Genomic DNA, 14,039 nt, shown 5'->3' with positions numbered 1-14,039 from the left:
GTACGGGTACACGAGTTCCATGTGGCGAGTGCATTTAATCCAGTCAACTGACGTGGGTCAGCTGATTGGTTGACCGGTCAAGCGAACTCGTGTACCCCGCTTATGAGTTTTACAATTATAGTTCTTTTGAGTTTTAGAAGGTTTGCATAATGAGTTTATGTTTATGTTTGTATTATTTTTTTGTTTGTATTAATAATTTTTTTGTTTAAAGTATAAAAATTAGGTTCAACATCAGAATTTTATCAGAACATGCATAATTGAGCTTAGAACATATGGTTCAAGGTTCAAAGTTCAAAGATTGAGAGAGCGAGATTGTAGGAGAGAGCGAGATTCTGAGCAAAATTGTGGGAAAGAGCGAGATTGGAGTGAGCGAGATTGTGGAAGAGAGTGAGATTGTAGGAGAGAGCGAGATGTTGAGCAAGAATGTGGGAGAGAGCGAGATTGTTGGAGAGAGCGAAATTGTGGGAGAGATTCTGCCACGTGGTCTGCAACATGGAAATCGTGTACCGGGTACACGATTTCACTAGCCTAAATCAAAACACCTATTTTTGAAAATATTTCTCCCAACTCTATTTTTGTCATTATTTATTAAAAAAAACATTATTAAAAAAAACAATCAATTTCGAGTGAGCCAATAGGTCCACGAGTACAAATTTTCCCTAATTTTCCCCTTGTTGCCCTAATCTTCATTGCATCTCTTCCTCTTTTATATTTTCCTCTCCTCCTCTCTTCCCCTCAACTCTACTCTTCTCCTTCCTCTAGTCTTCCTTTCCGCTTCCACTGAAATCTCATTGCTGAACACAGAGGAAGAAACCCTTAAGCTGTAGAAGAATGTAATCTTCAGCTATGTCGGACGAGGAGCACCCCTTCGAATCGAAGGCCGACGTTGAAGCCTCCAAGGCCTACCCGCAACAGGCCGAAACTGTATGAAAAAACGGTTACATCGTCATCAAGAACCGTCCATGTAAGGTGATTTGTTATTTTTACTTATTGATTTGTTCTGATTCTCCACTGGATTTAGGTTTCAGATTTCAGATACTGCAATTATATATTTGCGTACTTTTTTGGCTCTTTTCTGAACCATAACCTCTTTTTAGCTGCCCTTATATATTGGGTTGCAATTCAAGTTTGTTAATTTGATTATAACACGTGAGAGTAAATGGATTTTGAGTTGAAGCTGGTTGGATGAAGCTACATTTTTATTTATTTATTTTTTTGCAGTATGTGCAAATCTAATGCACTATGCATATAAAAATCTGATAATCTTTCTGGGATAATATATCCATGCTTGTTGGGATAATTTTGTTATGAGATTAAAACATTGATGAAAACCATCACTATTATGATATTTTGTCCTTATGTATGCTGCAAGTGGTTGGATCCTCTTTTTTATTGTGGACATTGTAAAGTAAACTCACGAATGACTAACAACTTTTTTTAACTGGGTTTTTATGTCTGCTTAAAACAATCCAGCTGCTCCTCCAATGAATGGATTTAGTTGGGATTGAGCTTGGAGGAACATGAATTTGTTGATTCAACATTTGTTGTATTATTTATTCCTTTTTTGTTCTTTTCAACATTATGTTGGTCACTATTCAATTGTACATGTTTTCTCTTTATTGAGAGTTTTCTAAATATGGAACATACACAGTGATTGTTGCAGTATTCAAATATGAGTTCTAATTTTCTATTGCGACTGAAATATGAGTTGTATATGCTATTACTTATGAAAGTCATGAATATAATGTTATATATCTCATGTGATGTGTAATATTGATGTATGATTTGGGTGTGTCACTGTGAGAATGATTGTCTTTATGGGACCCCATGCATGTATGAACACCTAATAAAAGTATGAAAAGAATGAAGGGTCTCCCTCCTTTTTCCATCATGATTGTTACCGTATGAAAGAGTTGTACGTTTAGAGGTCCTAGTATGTAAACTTGACATAATTAGGGAGGATATATTTAGGGAGGATATATGCATGAAAGTGATGAATACTTAGCGAGGCCTAGGGTGTATGAAAGAGATATATGCCTTGTGGGTTCTATATGCATGAAAGAAATCTGTGCAAGACCATGTGTACGAAGAGGTGCACATCCCGATAAAGAGGAAAAATGAGTGGAAACTAGAAAAATAAAATTTAAGACCCACAGTAGAAACGTGTACGAAAGAGTTACTTTTGAATGATTATACTATTGCTCATATTTCCAAGACTAACACAAAATGGTTGAAAATGTCACTTAAAGCCTAACACATACAAGTTTTTAAATGTACCAAGACTAAAATGGATAAAAGATAAAAAAGTACATAAAGCCATAGTATGTATAAGATGTTTTTTTCTTTTAAAACTCTACTTTTAGAATCACATTTCAGATCCCATTTCGTTTCCCTTTTCCAGATCCCTTTTTTTTATATTTAGGGGGTTAAAGCAAACCTTTTCACTCCCGATGTGACAATAACGACGACTATGACACAGCTGTTTCTTGATCTACATCCACACATAGCCAGTGAATAAGCACCCTCACACCGACAAGTGTGTTGTTTCGGAAACGAGGGTGGGGAAGGGGCAACCGCAACGGCGACGGCGACGGCAACATGCCACAGCGGAGTTTGCACTTGCCTACATTGAGTTCCTTTGATGGAAGACTGCTGCTACTACCTACTTCACCAATAACCAATGGCGTCGAACTTGTAATCAAGAGTAATTTCTGTTGTTCTTGAAATGCATCTAAGAAAACATTAAACATACGTTTAGATGATATTACAATTACTATACAAAAAAGGAAACAGAAACAAGCACCCATAAATACGGAAACCTCTTGAAATCTAATAATTCATCCGGGTTATAGCAGATTGAAGATTAACATCGAAAAAAGTTACAATACCTTATATGGCTTTATTTAGTTATTAAAAATTTATTATGCAACATTTCTAGACAATCACATCCTAAATCCAAAGAATTATGTGTATATATATATAAAACCCATGAGATGGTGACTAAACGCTTGCTAAAAAACATCACTCATAATTTGTAAGGAATAAAACCCGACATTCATCATTTACTACTGAGTTGGAAAATAAATAGTGAATTTCAAAATAGAATATGCACTCACCACTATCGACGCCCTCATCACGAAGCACATCTTGCTCAGGAACACTGAGCACCTGCAGAATCAAAATTATTAAAATATCACTAGTCACTAAGAACAACCACCAAGTTGCAGAAACAACAAAATCATGAACCTAAACTTCTAGTGGTAAAATGATAGACAACCTTATAGAGTCCTTGGCTTTCCTAAACTCCTCGCTCATTTTCCTTTTATTGGGCTTTTCAAGTGCATGTCTCGAATTATCACTTCCATCTCTAGTATCCTTTTTTGAATCTCGTGCCAGTTTAGGTAAAAATGCTTCTCTTGTGGCATTAGACTTCTTCGTGACATGTTTTTCAGCCAAATCTTCTAAATGTGTCTGCATGTTATAGTTTGATACTTGAATTCTTCATTTTAATCCCAAAAGGCTTAAGAAATATTGGTTAATATTAGCCTATTTGATACAGACCCTCAAGTATGATTTCACAAGAGGCAACAATATAGATTGATAATCATCAGTTGAAAGAAGCTCGAGCACATGTACCAACTTTTGAATTTCAGAAACATTTCGCATGATGCGTTCATCAATATTGCTAATCTGCATGATAAATAAAATGAGCAAAACAACTAATTTCTCAAAATTTTCATAAGCAAATCATTCATAATTGATAAATGAACCTTGGTAGATAGTCGTTCCTTCTGTCTGATTATTGCAATTTCCAGACCACGATCAACTTGATAAAAATAATCCTCGGCCTTCCAACTTTCACTTTTAACCACAGCTTCACATTCTTTCAAAACATCAGTTAAAGCATCTAACTCAAACCTACTGCCAATATGCATCGGGTCATTTTCAGCCTCGATAAACTCCTCTCTTTGTTTCCTCAGGACTAAATCACGACTCTCAGGTGTAAAGTCAGTCTTGCTTCCCTCCTTATGGTAGCAATCCTCCACTAACTTCAATGCTTTTTCATACTTCAAATCTTCATATTTTCTCTCACAAATGCACTGTAGTTGGTAAAATTCTGTCTCAAGTATTTGAAAAATTTTCATTCCCCACGTCTTTTCTTCCTCTGTTGTTTGTGCCCATAATGCTAACTGTTCCCCTCTAGTGGGACCTGCATATATCCAGGATAGGAAAGGATCAACGTCAGAAGGAACCTCATTTAATAGCAAACACTCACTGAGGAGGAGACGTGACGAATCTCCACTGACAATAATTTCCGCTTCAACATCAACAGCTTGTTTGTCTCTGCCTACACCATAAGACTTGAGACAAATTAAGAAGCATTTTACTCCAATCATTATCAACATTGTGTGGCAAAATAGAATGCATTTTCGGCAAAAGGTTGCCCAGGTGCTCCTGAACCATATGGTGCAAGCGGGATTTCGAATCCACAAATTTCTTATCGCATTTACAGCAAACCCAAAATTTCCAAGTTTTATTGCCGTCATAGAAGGACAAAGCTTCTGAAATAAGCTCATTTGTTGAGACATCATTTGAAGAATTGAAATGAGTCTCAAGATCACTAATCTTGACCTTGAGCAATTCTTTCTTTGATTCCATACTCATGGCATTCCAAAAAGAACGAACCAAATTCTTTGATTCAGCTGAAGAGCCAAGTTTCTGCACATTTCCATGTTTCCGCCAGTCAGCAACAATCCATGAAGATGTATCCTCCAGGGTCCCTGAAGCTTTATCTCCTTCATTCTCCATTTGTTGCAACAGCCCGGAAACAACATCACCGACTTTGATTTGTTTCCTTCTCTCTGATTTTTGAATCAACTGCCTCAATTCATTCTGAATCTGTGTAATTCTTGCTTCTGCAGTAGGGGCTTTCTGATTGTTTTCATCTTCCAAACTTTCTTCAGCGGGATCAATGGGATTTTCAATTCCAAGGGCCCGCTCACACTCTTCAACCACCTCGTCGTACTCTTTTGAATCCTTTGCAGCCTCATAAAGCAAATTTGCAAAGAAATAAGAAAACTCAATCGAGTTTGGTGAGAGATCAACTGCTTTACGAGCAGAATCAATCGCGTCCTTCCTCAATCGCGGCTGCTTTGCAATCACAATTTATTATGTCGAAGATGATGAAGGACGAGTTGTTTCTTGTGACGTACTCTTGAGAACTGAGTGCGAGAGATATCACAACTGTCTTCCCTCCAAATTATTATTAGCGGAAGTTGCACAATTTAACCAAAGACGATAGAATATTAGGTCCGCAAAATCAATTAGAGAAATTGCAACTGGAGGTAATTTTTTTTTGGATTTTGCATATATAGCAGAGTTTTTAATTTTTAATACTCAATTTTTCTATATTTACATTTTACCCTTCCGTATACCTTCTCCCTGTTATAATTTGAAATTGTTTTCTTGGTAGTAAAATCTAATAAGTTACTATTATTTTTTTAATATTTAATAATAGCTATATGTCATAATTAGAATTTAAAATGTTATCATTTCATATTTTATTTTATTTCTTATAGAGTAACATTGAAAGAAAATACATAGGGAGGGCAATATATGGTACAATTTTAACATTTGAGTTACGAATTAAAATTTCTTAACCTAGTCATCCCTTTCAAAAACATGTTATTTCCTCACTTTTTTAACATACAAATTTAGTTAATCTTATTTGTATTTTGCACAAAGTTTCAATTTAATTTGGATGATATGAAAAATGTTAATTTAATTTAGTACCATTATTAAGATAATTTGTGTGAGGTAGTGTAACACCCTAACCCTAATTTGAAAGGCATAAGGAAATAAGATATTGAAAACAAAGAAAAATATAATTAAAATTAAGAACGAGAAATATAAATACATTAGGAGGAATTTAGGAAGAATTTTGATAAGTTAGGAAATTTATTAATATTTTTCCTAACCATTATAGCTACGGTTAAATTGGAAAAATTGGGAAAATAAATAGGAAAATTTGGAATTAATTGGAAGCCGGAAGATAAAGGAGATTTTGGGAAGATTTTGGCATATTAGGATGCTTTTCTTTTGGAAACTGTTCATTGGAGGGCTTGGAGGTTGAGATTAACTATTTGTGCACGTGTTAAGTTGGAAGCGAAATCCACGTGTCGCAAGCAGTGAAGAAAGTATTGGATTAACCCATGCATGATAACTAGCGAGATTGGAGAGAAAATGAGAGAGAAAGTGGGAGAGAGCGAGATTGGAGAGAAATCTGGGAGAGAACGAAGTTGGAGAGAAAGAAGGAGAGAGCCACACTGGCGAGATTGGAGAGAGCGACACCAGTGAGAGTGAAGAGAGCGAGATTCTGAGTGAGAAAGCTGGAGAGAGCGAGAGCCGCGAGAGCAAAACCAACGAGAAAGCTGGAGAGAGCGGAGAGAGTGAGATTGGACAAATGGATGCGTTAGTGTGGATTATGCTTTGAATTTGGCCACGATCTTATAGATTATACATGAAAAACCCTAAAATTGAATACAAACAAAGGTTGAAGACGTAAAGAAAAACGTTAACCAAAATTAGGTGTCTTATTAAGAGAAATTCTTAAACCCTAAGTCATTATGGTGGATGCGTATGGGAAGAACACCTTGAGCCAAAGTGAGGTATGCTTGCGTTGATGAAGGGAGAAATGACCATTTGGCCATGTAGCCAAGTAGGTGGTGTCAACATTATAGGAGATTTGAATGCCTATAAATAGAACTTTGGGATTTCATTTTCAAATCACAAATCATAAAATCTATAAAAAGAGAGGGAGAGTAGAGAGCAGTGGACAGTAAGGGTTGAGGAAAATACATTAACTTTGGACGAGGAAATCTCCCAATCTACTCGTGCGTTTGATGTGATTTCAAAGCCATCTGAAAGATAAAAGAGTTTAGTTTTCATGGTGAGGCTTCCGGAGAAGAAGCTCTAAGGAATTAGGGTGGAGAATGAGGAAAGTACAGAGGGGTCGAGCTGTCGGGTAAGCTGGGCCAGTCTCGATGTTTTGATGATTCCGGCCAAATCATGAAGAGTTATGAGCTAAGATTTTATGGTAAGATTTCTAAGACATTTTAGAATAAGTTTGTAGAAGGAAGTATTTCCAAATAAGATTTAGAACTATTAGTAATCTAAGTTGTAAGTTGGATCTGGATTCTAGGGGGAAAAGGGAGCCCGAGGTAAAAAGGAACTATTAGAAAGGCTCCTAAGCAATCAAGGTGAGTGTTACAGCTTTGTTAGCATGATAGCTTTGTTAATTCGATATGTATTGTGAGTGTTATAGCTTTGGATAATTAACACATATCGTGAGTGTTACAGCTTTGTTAGCATGATAGCTTTGTTAATTCAATATGTATTGTGAATGTTATAGCTTTATAGTTTCGATATATCGTGAGTGTTACAGCTTTGTTAGTAAAAGTTTGTCGTGAGTGTTAGGTTGCTTTGATAAATAGATGCGTATTAGGAGTGTTAATAGCTTGGATACGTACTGTGATTGTCATATAACTATGATATATTATGAGTATTATATAACTTTGGTACATATTACACAGCTTTAATAAATGAAAGTATAATGTGAAAGTTATATGATACAACCGTGATAAGTAAAATGCATATTGTGAATATTTACACAGTCTGATAATAAATGTATATTGTGAATATTTATTTAACCTATACTTTGATATAGGACTATGCATAAGTAGTTGCTTTTGGTAATATGATGATTGTCATGATATTGTTTGTGTGTGACTATGGAAACTGCGATTATGCCCGGGATGTGGTTAGCATGCTTAACAAAAGATGCTTGAAGGGAAATAATGGTCGACTTCGGTCGACGAGAAATATTGGTCGGCTTCGGTCGGCGGGAAAATAATAGTCGGTGACGACCGACGGGAAATATGGTCAAGTACCTAAGCATGACTAGCGGGATAAATAAAATAGTCAATGTGCACATTGCGGGAATTGGGGTCATAGGAAGGTTTCCATAGGTGTTTGTGATGTTTGTGATGATTGTTGTTGTGATATGCATGCCACGTGTAGCATTGTGGAATAGAGGTTACTGATTGCACGACTATATCTTTGATCATGCATGAGTACACTGTGATTATTTTTATGTGATTGATTTCCCAAAATGATGATTTTCAAAGTGGTTTCCATCTTAAAAGAACCACTAACTGGGCTTAGTATCTCACACTCTTTCAAAATGTTTTCTTAATTCTCCCCCCCCCCCCCCAAGGTAGCGAAAAGTGAGGAGTTCCAGGGTGCTGCTAAGGTCAAGGTCTGCCACGTGCCACAGTTACACTTCCGGAGGATTTTACGATTGTCGTTGTAAACCTTGTAGTTAAGTCTTTAAGTTGTATAAACGTTATATCACTATCGTAATAAAAGATGGACCTACTTAATCCATTGTAGTTTATCTCCTTGACTTAATCATTCCACTGTGTATAAGTTATAGTATGGTATCAGAGTTATTCTGCAAGAGTCATTAGGCAGTAAGTGTCAGCCTAAGGGCTGATAACTGTTGCCAGTTGCATCCCTCTCCCGGGCTAGAAGGGTGGTCTGGGGGCGGGGTGTGACAGGTAGTGGGTTGACTTCTTTTCTATTTGGCTGGGGAAAAAAAGAAAGGGAAAGAAAAATGTAAAACTCGAAGTTACTATAAGTAACGTGAAGTCCTCTAATGAAGTCATGACTTAGGAAGGATAGAGGGTGGAAGCTTGAAGAAATAAGCTTGTGTAAGCTAAGTGTAAACCTCTGAATTTAAACTCTTAAATAAGTGTGTATTGCCAAGGGAACAATATATTAAATAACATATAAGTGGAAATCCATGCAAATTATAAGGCCGAGACATTGGAAATGCGTTGACGTGGTAGATTGTCCTTGAATTGAGAGGCGGCGGGAGGATTAAAAAGGGAAAGGGAACCTCGAAAGTCTGGTTTGGCAATCTACATGAACAAATTTGGTGAAATCAGTACCATTTGAAAAGCTGAGAAGACTTAATTCTTAAGGCTGTTGTGCCAGAGGAAGATGGTAGAAGAAGAAGAGGGGGAAAGTGATGAAGTTGCAGGAGAAACAGAATCTTAGGGAAACAGGGCCCGAGGTGAAGATTTGAGGCTTTAAGCCAAACTACAAGGAATTGATGGCTGAAATTTTAAGGTAAGAAATTAACTCAATTCTAAAATGTTTGTAGAAGGAAGTTTCTTAAAAAGAAGTCTAGATTTTGAGTTATGAATTTTTAAAGTTATAACAGGGAACTTATGAATAAGCAAACAGCTGTTTGGGAAGAACAAGCAAACAACTTGCTAAATGAAGAGTATCGCTAGAAATTGTGAAGGGAATCTCGCTCTCGGGGGAATTCTTGCTGGAAATAAGAAGGTATCGTTAGTGTCGTTTGGGCAGAGTATCGCCGGAAATTATGAAGAGAATCTCACTCTCGGGGGAATTCTCGCTAGAAATGAGAAGGTATCACTAGTGTCCTTCTCTTCAGCATCGCTTGTAAGGCTCTCGCTGGTGAGGCTCTCTCCAGTGTCACTCAAGCTAATCTCGCTGGTTCTGCTCAAGCTGATCTCGCTGGTTTTGCTCTTGGTGACCTCGCTGGTTCTGCTCTTGGTGATCTCGCTCGTAAGGCAGTTTGTTGAGGATGGAAATTTTGTTAGTTAATGAGCTACTTAAGGTATTTTGCTAGGAATTTTAAGTAGTTTAATTGGAGAAATATATTTTTTCAGGCCATGAAGAGCTAGCAGAAGCTCGTAACTTATTATGAAACCAACAAATGGTGAGTGACTGTGTGATTTCTTACTGTTTTACTAGTTTAGTAAATTATGATATCACTAGAAGTATTTCTCATGTTAAGTGAATAAATGATGTGCCAAGCAATATGATTATGAAACGGTTTCTCATACTGAGTAGATTATGTTTACCATGGGATTGATGTAAATGGGTTATATTGTTCAAGTACTTACAGTAGGGTTAAGTAACTCCATTTTTTATGATGGTTCTGTATGAAAGATGAACTGGTATTATGATCTGAGCACTAAACTATGATGTTCCACTAAATGTTGGTGGCTTGTTGTGTAATGGATACTGAAGGACTTATGAGAAGGTATCCTTTTTACTAAATGTCTATGACTAGTTTTACTTAGAACAAGGTACTAAAGGACACTTGAGAAGGTACCTGGCCAATTTGATACCGAAGGACTTTTGAGAAGGTATCTGGCCTAATTGATACCAAAGAACATATGAGAAGGTATCTAACCAACTTGGTACCGAAGGATTTTTGAGAAAGTACCTGGCCAATTCGATACCGAAGGACTTTTGAGAAGGTATCCGACCAAATTGATACCGAGGAACATATGAGTAGGTATCTTAACAGCTCGATACTAAAGGACGTTTGAGAAGGTATCTGAGCAGAAGTACCTGAGGATACTGAAGAACTTATGAGAAGGTATCCTAGTTAGGTATACATGGTACGATGGTACCCAGTTATAACTACGTGCACATAGGTAATACGACGTCGAGGGATTGAGCAAAAGTGTTCTCCCTGATTAAGGTTGAGATTGAGGGTTAGACTTAATAGTTCAATCTCAACTAGGAATAGAGGTAGTCATATTTCCTCTAGGCTAGAAGGATGGTCTTGAGTGGTTAATGCTTGTAAATGATCATCAACGCTTGATGTTTAATAATGTAGGAGTTTTCCAAGTATGATGTACATGTCTAATGCATACTGATGGTTCCATAAGCTAGCTGAATATGTTTTAATTTAACCTATTTCACCAAATGTGAAGCATGCGTTAGGGTTAAGGCTAAGGTTGAAGGAAGCTTGACATACTGCGTTTAAATACCTAAACTTGTCAAGGTACATGTGTTGGTATTTCAAAACAAGTGAGTAGAATTACTGGTAAGGAAGGTATCTGAGTAAATGTACCTAAGATGTTGACGGTACATAGTAAACTCGACGTGTATGTAGGCAGATGTGAATGCGAGATCGAGATATGGATCTCTTGGCCAGTAATAGACGTTGGGAGCTAGAGCGGTGTATGCTCGTTCTCAACTAAGATGTAATAAGTATTGAGGTATAAGAGTTTTTATCAACATTTATGTCATAAGGATGTTGATTGAGATGCCCTCAGATTATTTAAAGAGATCGATGTGGGGATCTCTTCTAGCTATAGTTTAATGTGAAACAGGTTGAAGTAGAGGTTTTATCCAGCCATGGCTTGACATTGGAATTAGAGTAGGGAGTGCTCATTCTCAACTATAACTCCAGTTCTTGATACGATGATATTCTTTATGTAAACATTGCATGGTTTATTCTAGTTTTTGGTATTACGCTTTCAAGCTATGGTTCTTAAACATGAGATTTATGTTTTATAAAGTTACTCACTAGGCTTCTAGCTCATGATTTCAAATGTTTTCTTTTTCAGATAGCGGTCAATTCCCAGAAGACGTTTCTGATGCTGCTCTGCCACTCAAAGAGACAGGTTAAAGGAAGTGTAATTGAAGATCAGTATTAGCTAGTACACACGTATCTGATTAGTGACTAGTGTTCTAGATGGGGCTTACTAAGTTGTATTATTCTTGTGTAAACAATGCTACGAAACCCTGTATTAGTTTATGTATTATTATGTAAATATACAGAGTTTGAGTATGGTTTTAAGGTGAGATAAGCAGTGGGTGCCAGCAAAAAGGTTAGTAACTGCTGCAGTCACTATTCCATCTAGGTTAGGTGGATAATCTGGTGCAGGGTATGACAAAAACATAAATAAGAAATATATTTCTAAAACATGTGTGCTTCATTTTATAAGCACGATATTCCAAGTGTAACAACAGTATATATATAAAACACGAGTGCATCAGACATAGATTAATAAATACTTGAAGAAAGGACTAGTTGCATAAATAGAAATCAAGCCCAAAATAATAGAATATGTAGTACAATGATAAAATAATTGCATATATAGATAAAAAAAATGGTAAAAGACTAAAAAACTCATGCCTAGCCACCATTTTGTTTGCTTCTTCTTAGTTTTCTCAAATTAAAAGCTATCACTGATAGCAGCTATCAGTGATTCACTGATAGCTGCTATCAATTACTATCGATGATAGTTGCTATCAACGATAACTTTCAATTTGAGAAAAATTAATACAATCTTGAAATATTAGCTTTTAATTTGCTATCAATTATTATTAGCTATCATTGATTCACTTTCATCAATTGGAATCAACGTTGAAATATTACTACTTAAGGCTATCAGGGCTATCAATGATAGATTATAAATAGTGATCAACTTTGAAATAAGACTAACAACTTTGATTACCGTAGTAGTGATCACTAATAATCTTTTATCATAACTATCACTGATAACACCTTCAGTCATTATCAGTGATAGACTTTCATCAATTAGAATCAACCTTGAAATATTAACACTTAAGGTTATCAATGATAGACTTCTATAACTGGTTATCACCTTTGAAATAAACTCGATATATAGATATCACCTAAATTTTATCACCGATATCACTAACATCACTCATATTGTGGTTATCAGTGATAGTTTCTTTCACTAATAGCATCACTAATAAGATGCTATCAATGATCTCACTGATATCATGCTATCAGTGATAGTACTCTATCACCGATAACGTGTTATCAGTGGTAGCTTCTATCATCGATAACATGTTATTAGTATTAGCTTATATCACTGGTAATATGCTATCAGTAGTAGCTTCTATCAATCATAGCCACTGAACACCTTTTTGCCCCTTTCTTGTCCTTCCCAAACATTTATAAGTCCCTTTTCTTTTCGATGATAGCTTATATCATTGATAAACATGCTATTAGTGATAACTTCTAGGCATTCCACTTACATTTTAGTTCGAGATTCAACTTTATTAATTAAACTCACTAAGTTGGCTATCAATGATAGATTTCTATAAGTGGCTATTAACTACGAAAATATAATCAAAGATTAAGCTATTAATGATAGAAAATATTAGTAGCTATCAATCATAGACTTTCACTTGCTATTTATATTTATCATTTGTTATAATAATCAAATTTGATGATTGGCTTGTTGGTGTTAAGCAATTGAGTACTTTCAAGTCCTGCATACAGAATAATTCTTGTGAAAAAAAATGGAGAAGAAGAAAAAATTCAAATAAAGGAAAGAAAATTTTTAAAAGCAAAAGCCGGATAAATGAAAGAAAAACTACAAAAAGAAAAAGAGAAGAAACAAAAAATGGGAAAAAGAAAAGAAATAAAATAAAATAATAAAAAAAGATAAGGGAAGAAGCAAAAATCGGAGAAAGAGAAGAAAATAAAAATAAATAAAAGGAATAAGCAAGAACGGAAGAAAGAAAATAGAGAAAAAGTAATAAGCAAAAACCGAAGAAAGAAAAGAAAATTAAAAAAGAAAAAAGAAAAAGAAAAAGAAAGGAAAAAAGAAGGAAATGAAAGAAAATAAAAAATAAAGAAAAGAATAAAATATATAAAGGGGGGGGAGGAAGAAGCAAAAACCGAGAGAAAATAAAATGAAAAAATGGAGGAAAGAAGCAAAAATCGAAGACAAAATAGTGGATTTTAACTTTTTATTTGTAAAAATTGCAAATCATCGGTTCATTCATAAAAATGGTAAAAAAATTAAAAATTAAAAATAAAGAATTTATAAAAGTCTAAACAACCTCCAACTATATAAAATGAGATTGCAATTGACTTATTAAGAAATATTCGTAATTACATTGTAATTAAAACAAACATCTAGAGACTATCAATTGGCCAGACTCTCACTGACCTCTTCTCCAACCAAGTTGTCATCATTTTCCTCTCCGAAATGGGCTCCTCCACCAACAATGGTGTGACAAATTGGTTAATGTCAATATCTTTCATATGCTTGGTCTACCTTTTCATAATGGCTCAATAAGAATCACTTTGGAAAGAAGAGACTCTGCAACCTGAACTCTTGGCCGATGGTTGATTAAGTCGAGTCTTTTTGTCTACGCACCAA

General features: G+C 35.6%; 1 protein-coding gene and 2 long non-coding RNA genes across 3 annotated transcripts; 2 read left to right on the top strand and 1 right to left on the bottom strand.

Moving 5' to 3' along the window:
- The first annotated feature begins 636 nt into the window (after positions 1 to 636).
- Positions 637 to 1,759, top strand: LOC120070705 (uncharacterized). Its single transcript, XR_005480017.2, has 2 exons — positions 637 to 969; positions 1,474 to 1,759. It is a non-coding gene; the product is annotated as an uncharacterized LOC120070705 (long non-coding RNA).
- Positions 1,760 to 2,179: 420 nt separating this feature from the next.
- LOC120070703 (uncharacterized) lies at positions 2,180 to 5,082 on the bottom strand. The gene is made up of 5 exons (XM_039022550.2): positions 3,771 to 5,082; positions 3,562 to 3,690; positions 3,278 to 3,471; positions 3,117 to 3,168; positions 2,180 to 2,731 (listed from the first exon to the last, which is right to left on the bottom strand). Exons 1-5 carry the CDS (start codon positions 4,590 to 4,592, stop codon positions 2,699 to 2,701), a joined length of 1,230 nt encoding a protein of 409 aa, XP_038878478.1. The 5' UTR covers positions 4,593 to 5,082; the 3' UTR covers positions 2,180 to 2,698.
- Positions 5,083 to 5,204: 122 nt separating this feature from the next.
- Positions 5,205 to 11,683, top strand: LOC150037861 (uncharacterized). Its single transcript, XR_016527986.1, has 2 exons — positions 5,205 to 5,345; positions 11,460 to 11,683. It is a non-coding gene; the product is annotated as an uncharacterized LOC150037861 (long non-coding RNA).
- The last annotated feature ends 2,356 nt before the right edge of the window (positions 11,684 to 14,039 follow it).

The sequence above is a fragment of the Benincasa hispida genome, chromosome 2 (assembly GCF_027475165.1).
Source record: "Benincasa hispida cultivar pf3 chromosome 2, pf3_genome.v1.1, whole genome shotgun sequence".
NCBI lineage: Eukaryota > Viridiplantae > Streptophyta > Magnoliopsida > Cucurbitales > Cucurbitaceae > Benincasa > Benincasa hispida.
This window is presented reverse-complemented; position numbering and strand designations above follow the sequence as displayed.

Bases quoted from the DNA above. Each gene is read 5' to 3' on its own strand.
- LOC120070703 (XM_039022550.2), bottom strand. From the start codon at position 4,592: ATGATGTCTCAACAAATGAGCTTATTTCAGAAGCTTTGTCCTTCTATG. The intron at 3,691-3,770 runs GTTCATTTATCA...TTTATCATGCAG, and splicing joins AGGAACGACTATCTACCAAG to ATTAGCAATATTGATGAACG. The intron at 3,472-3,561 runs GTCTGTATCAAA...TATAACATGCAG, and splicing joins TTGTGAAATCATACTTGAGG to ACACATTTAGAAGATTTGGC.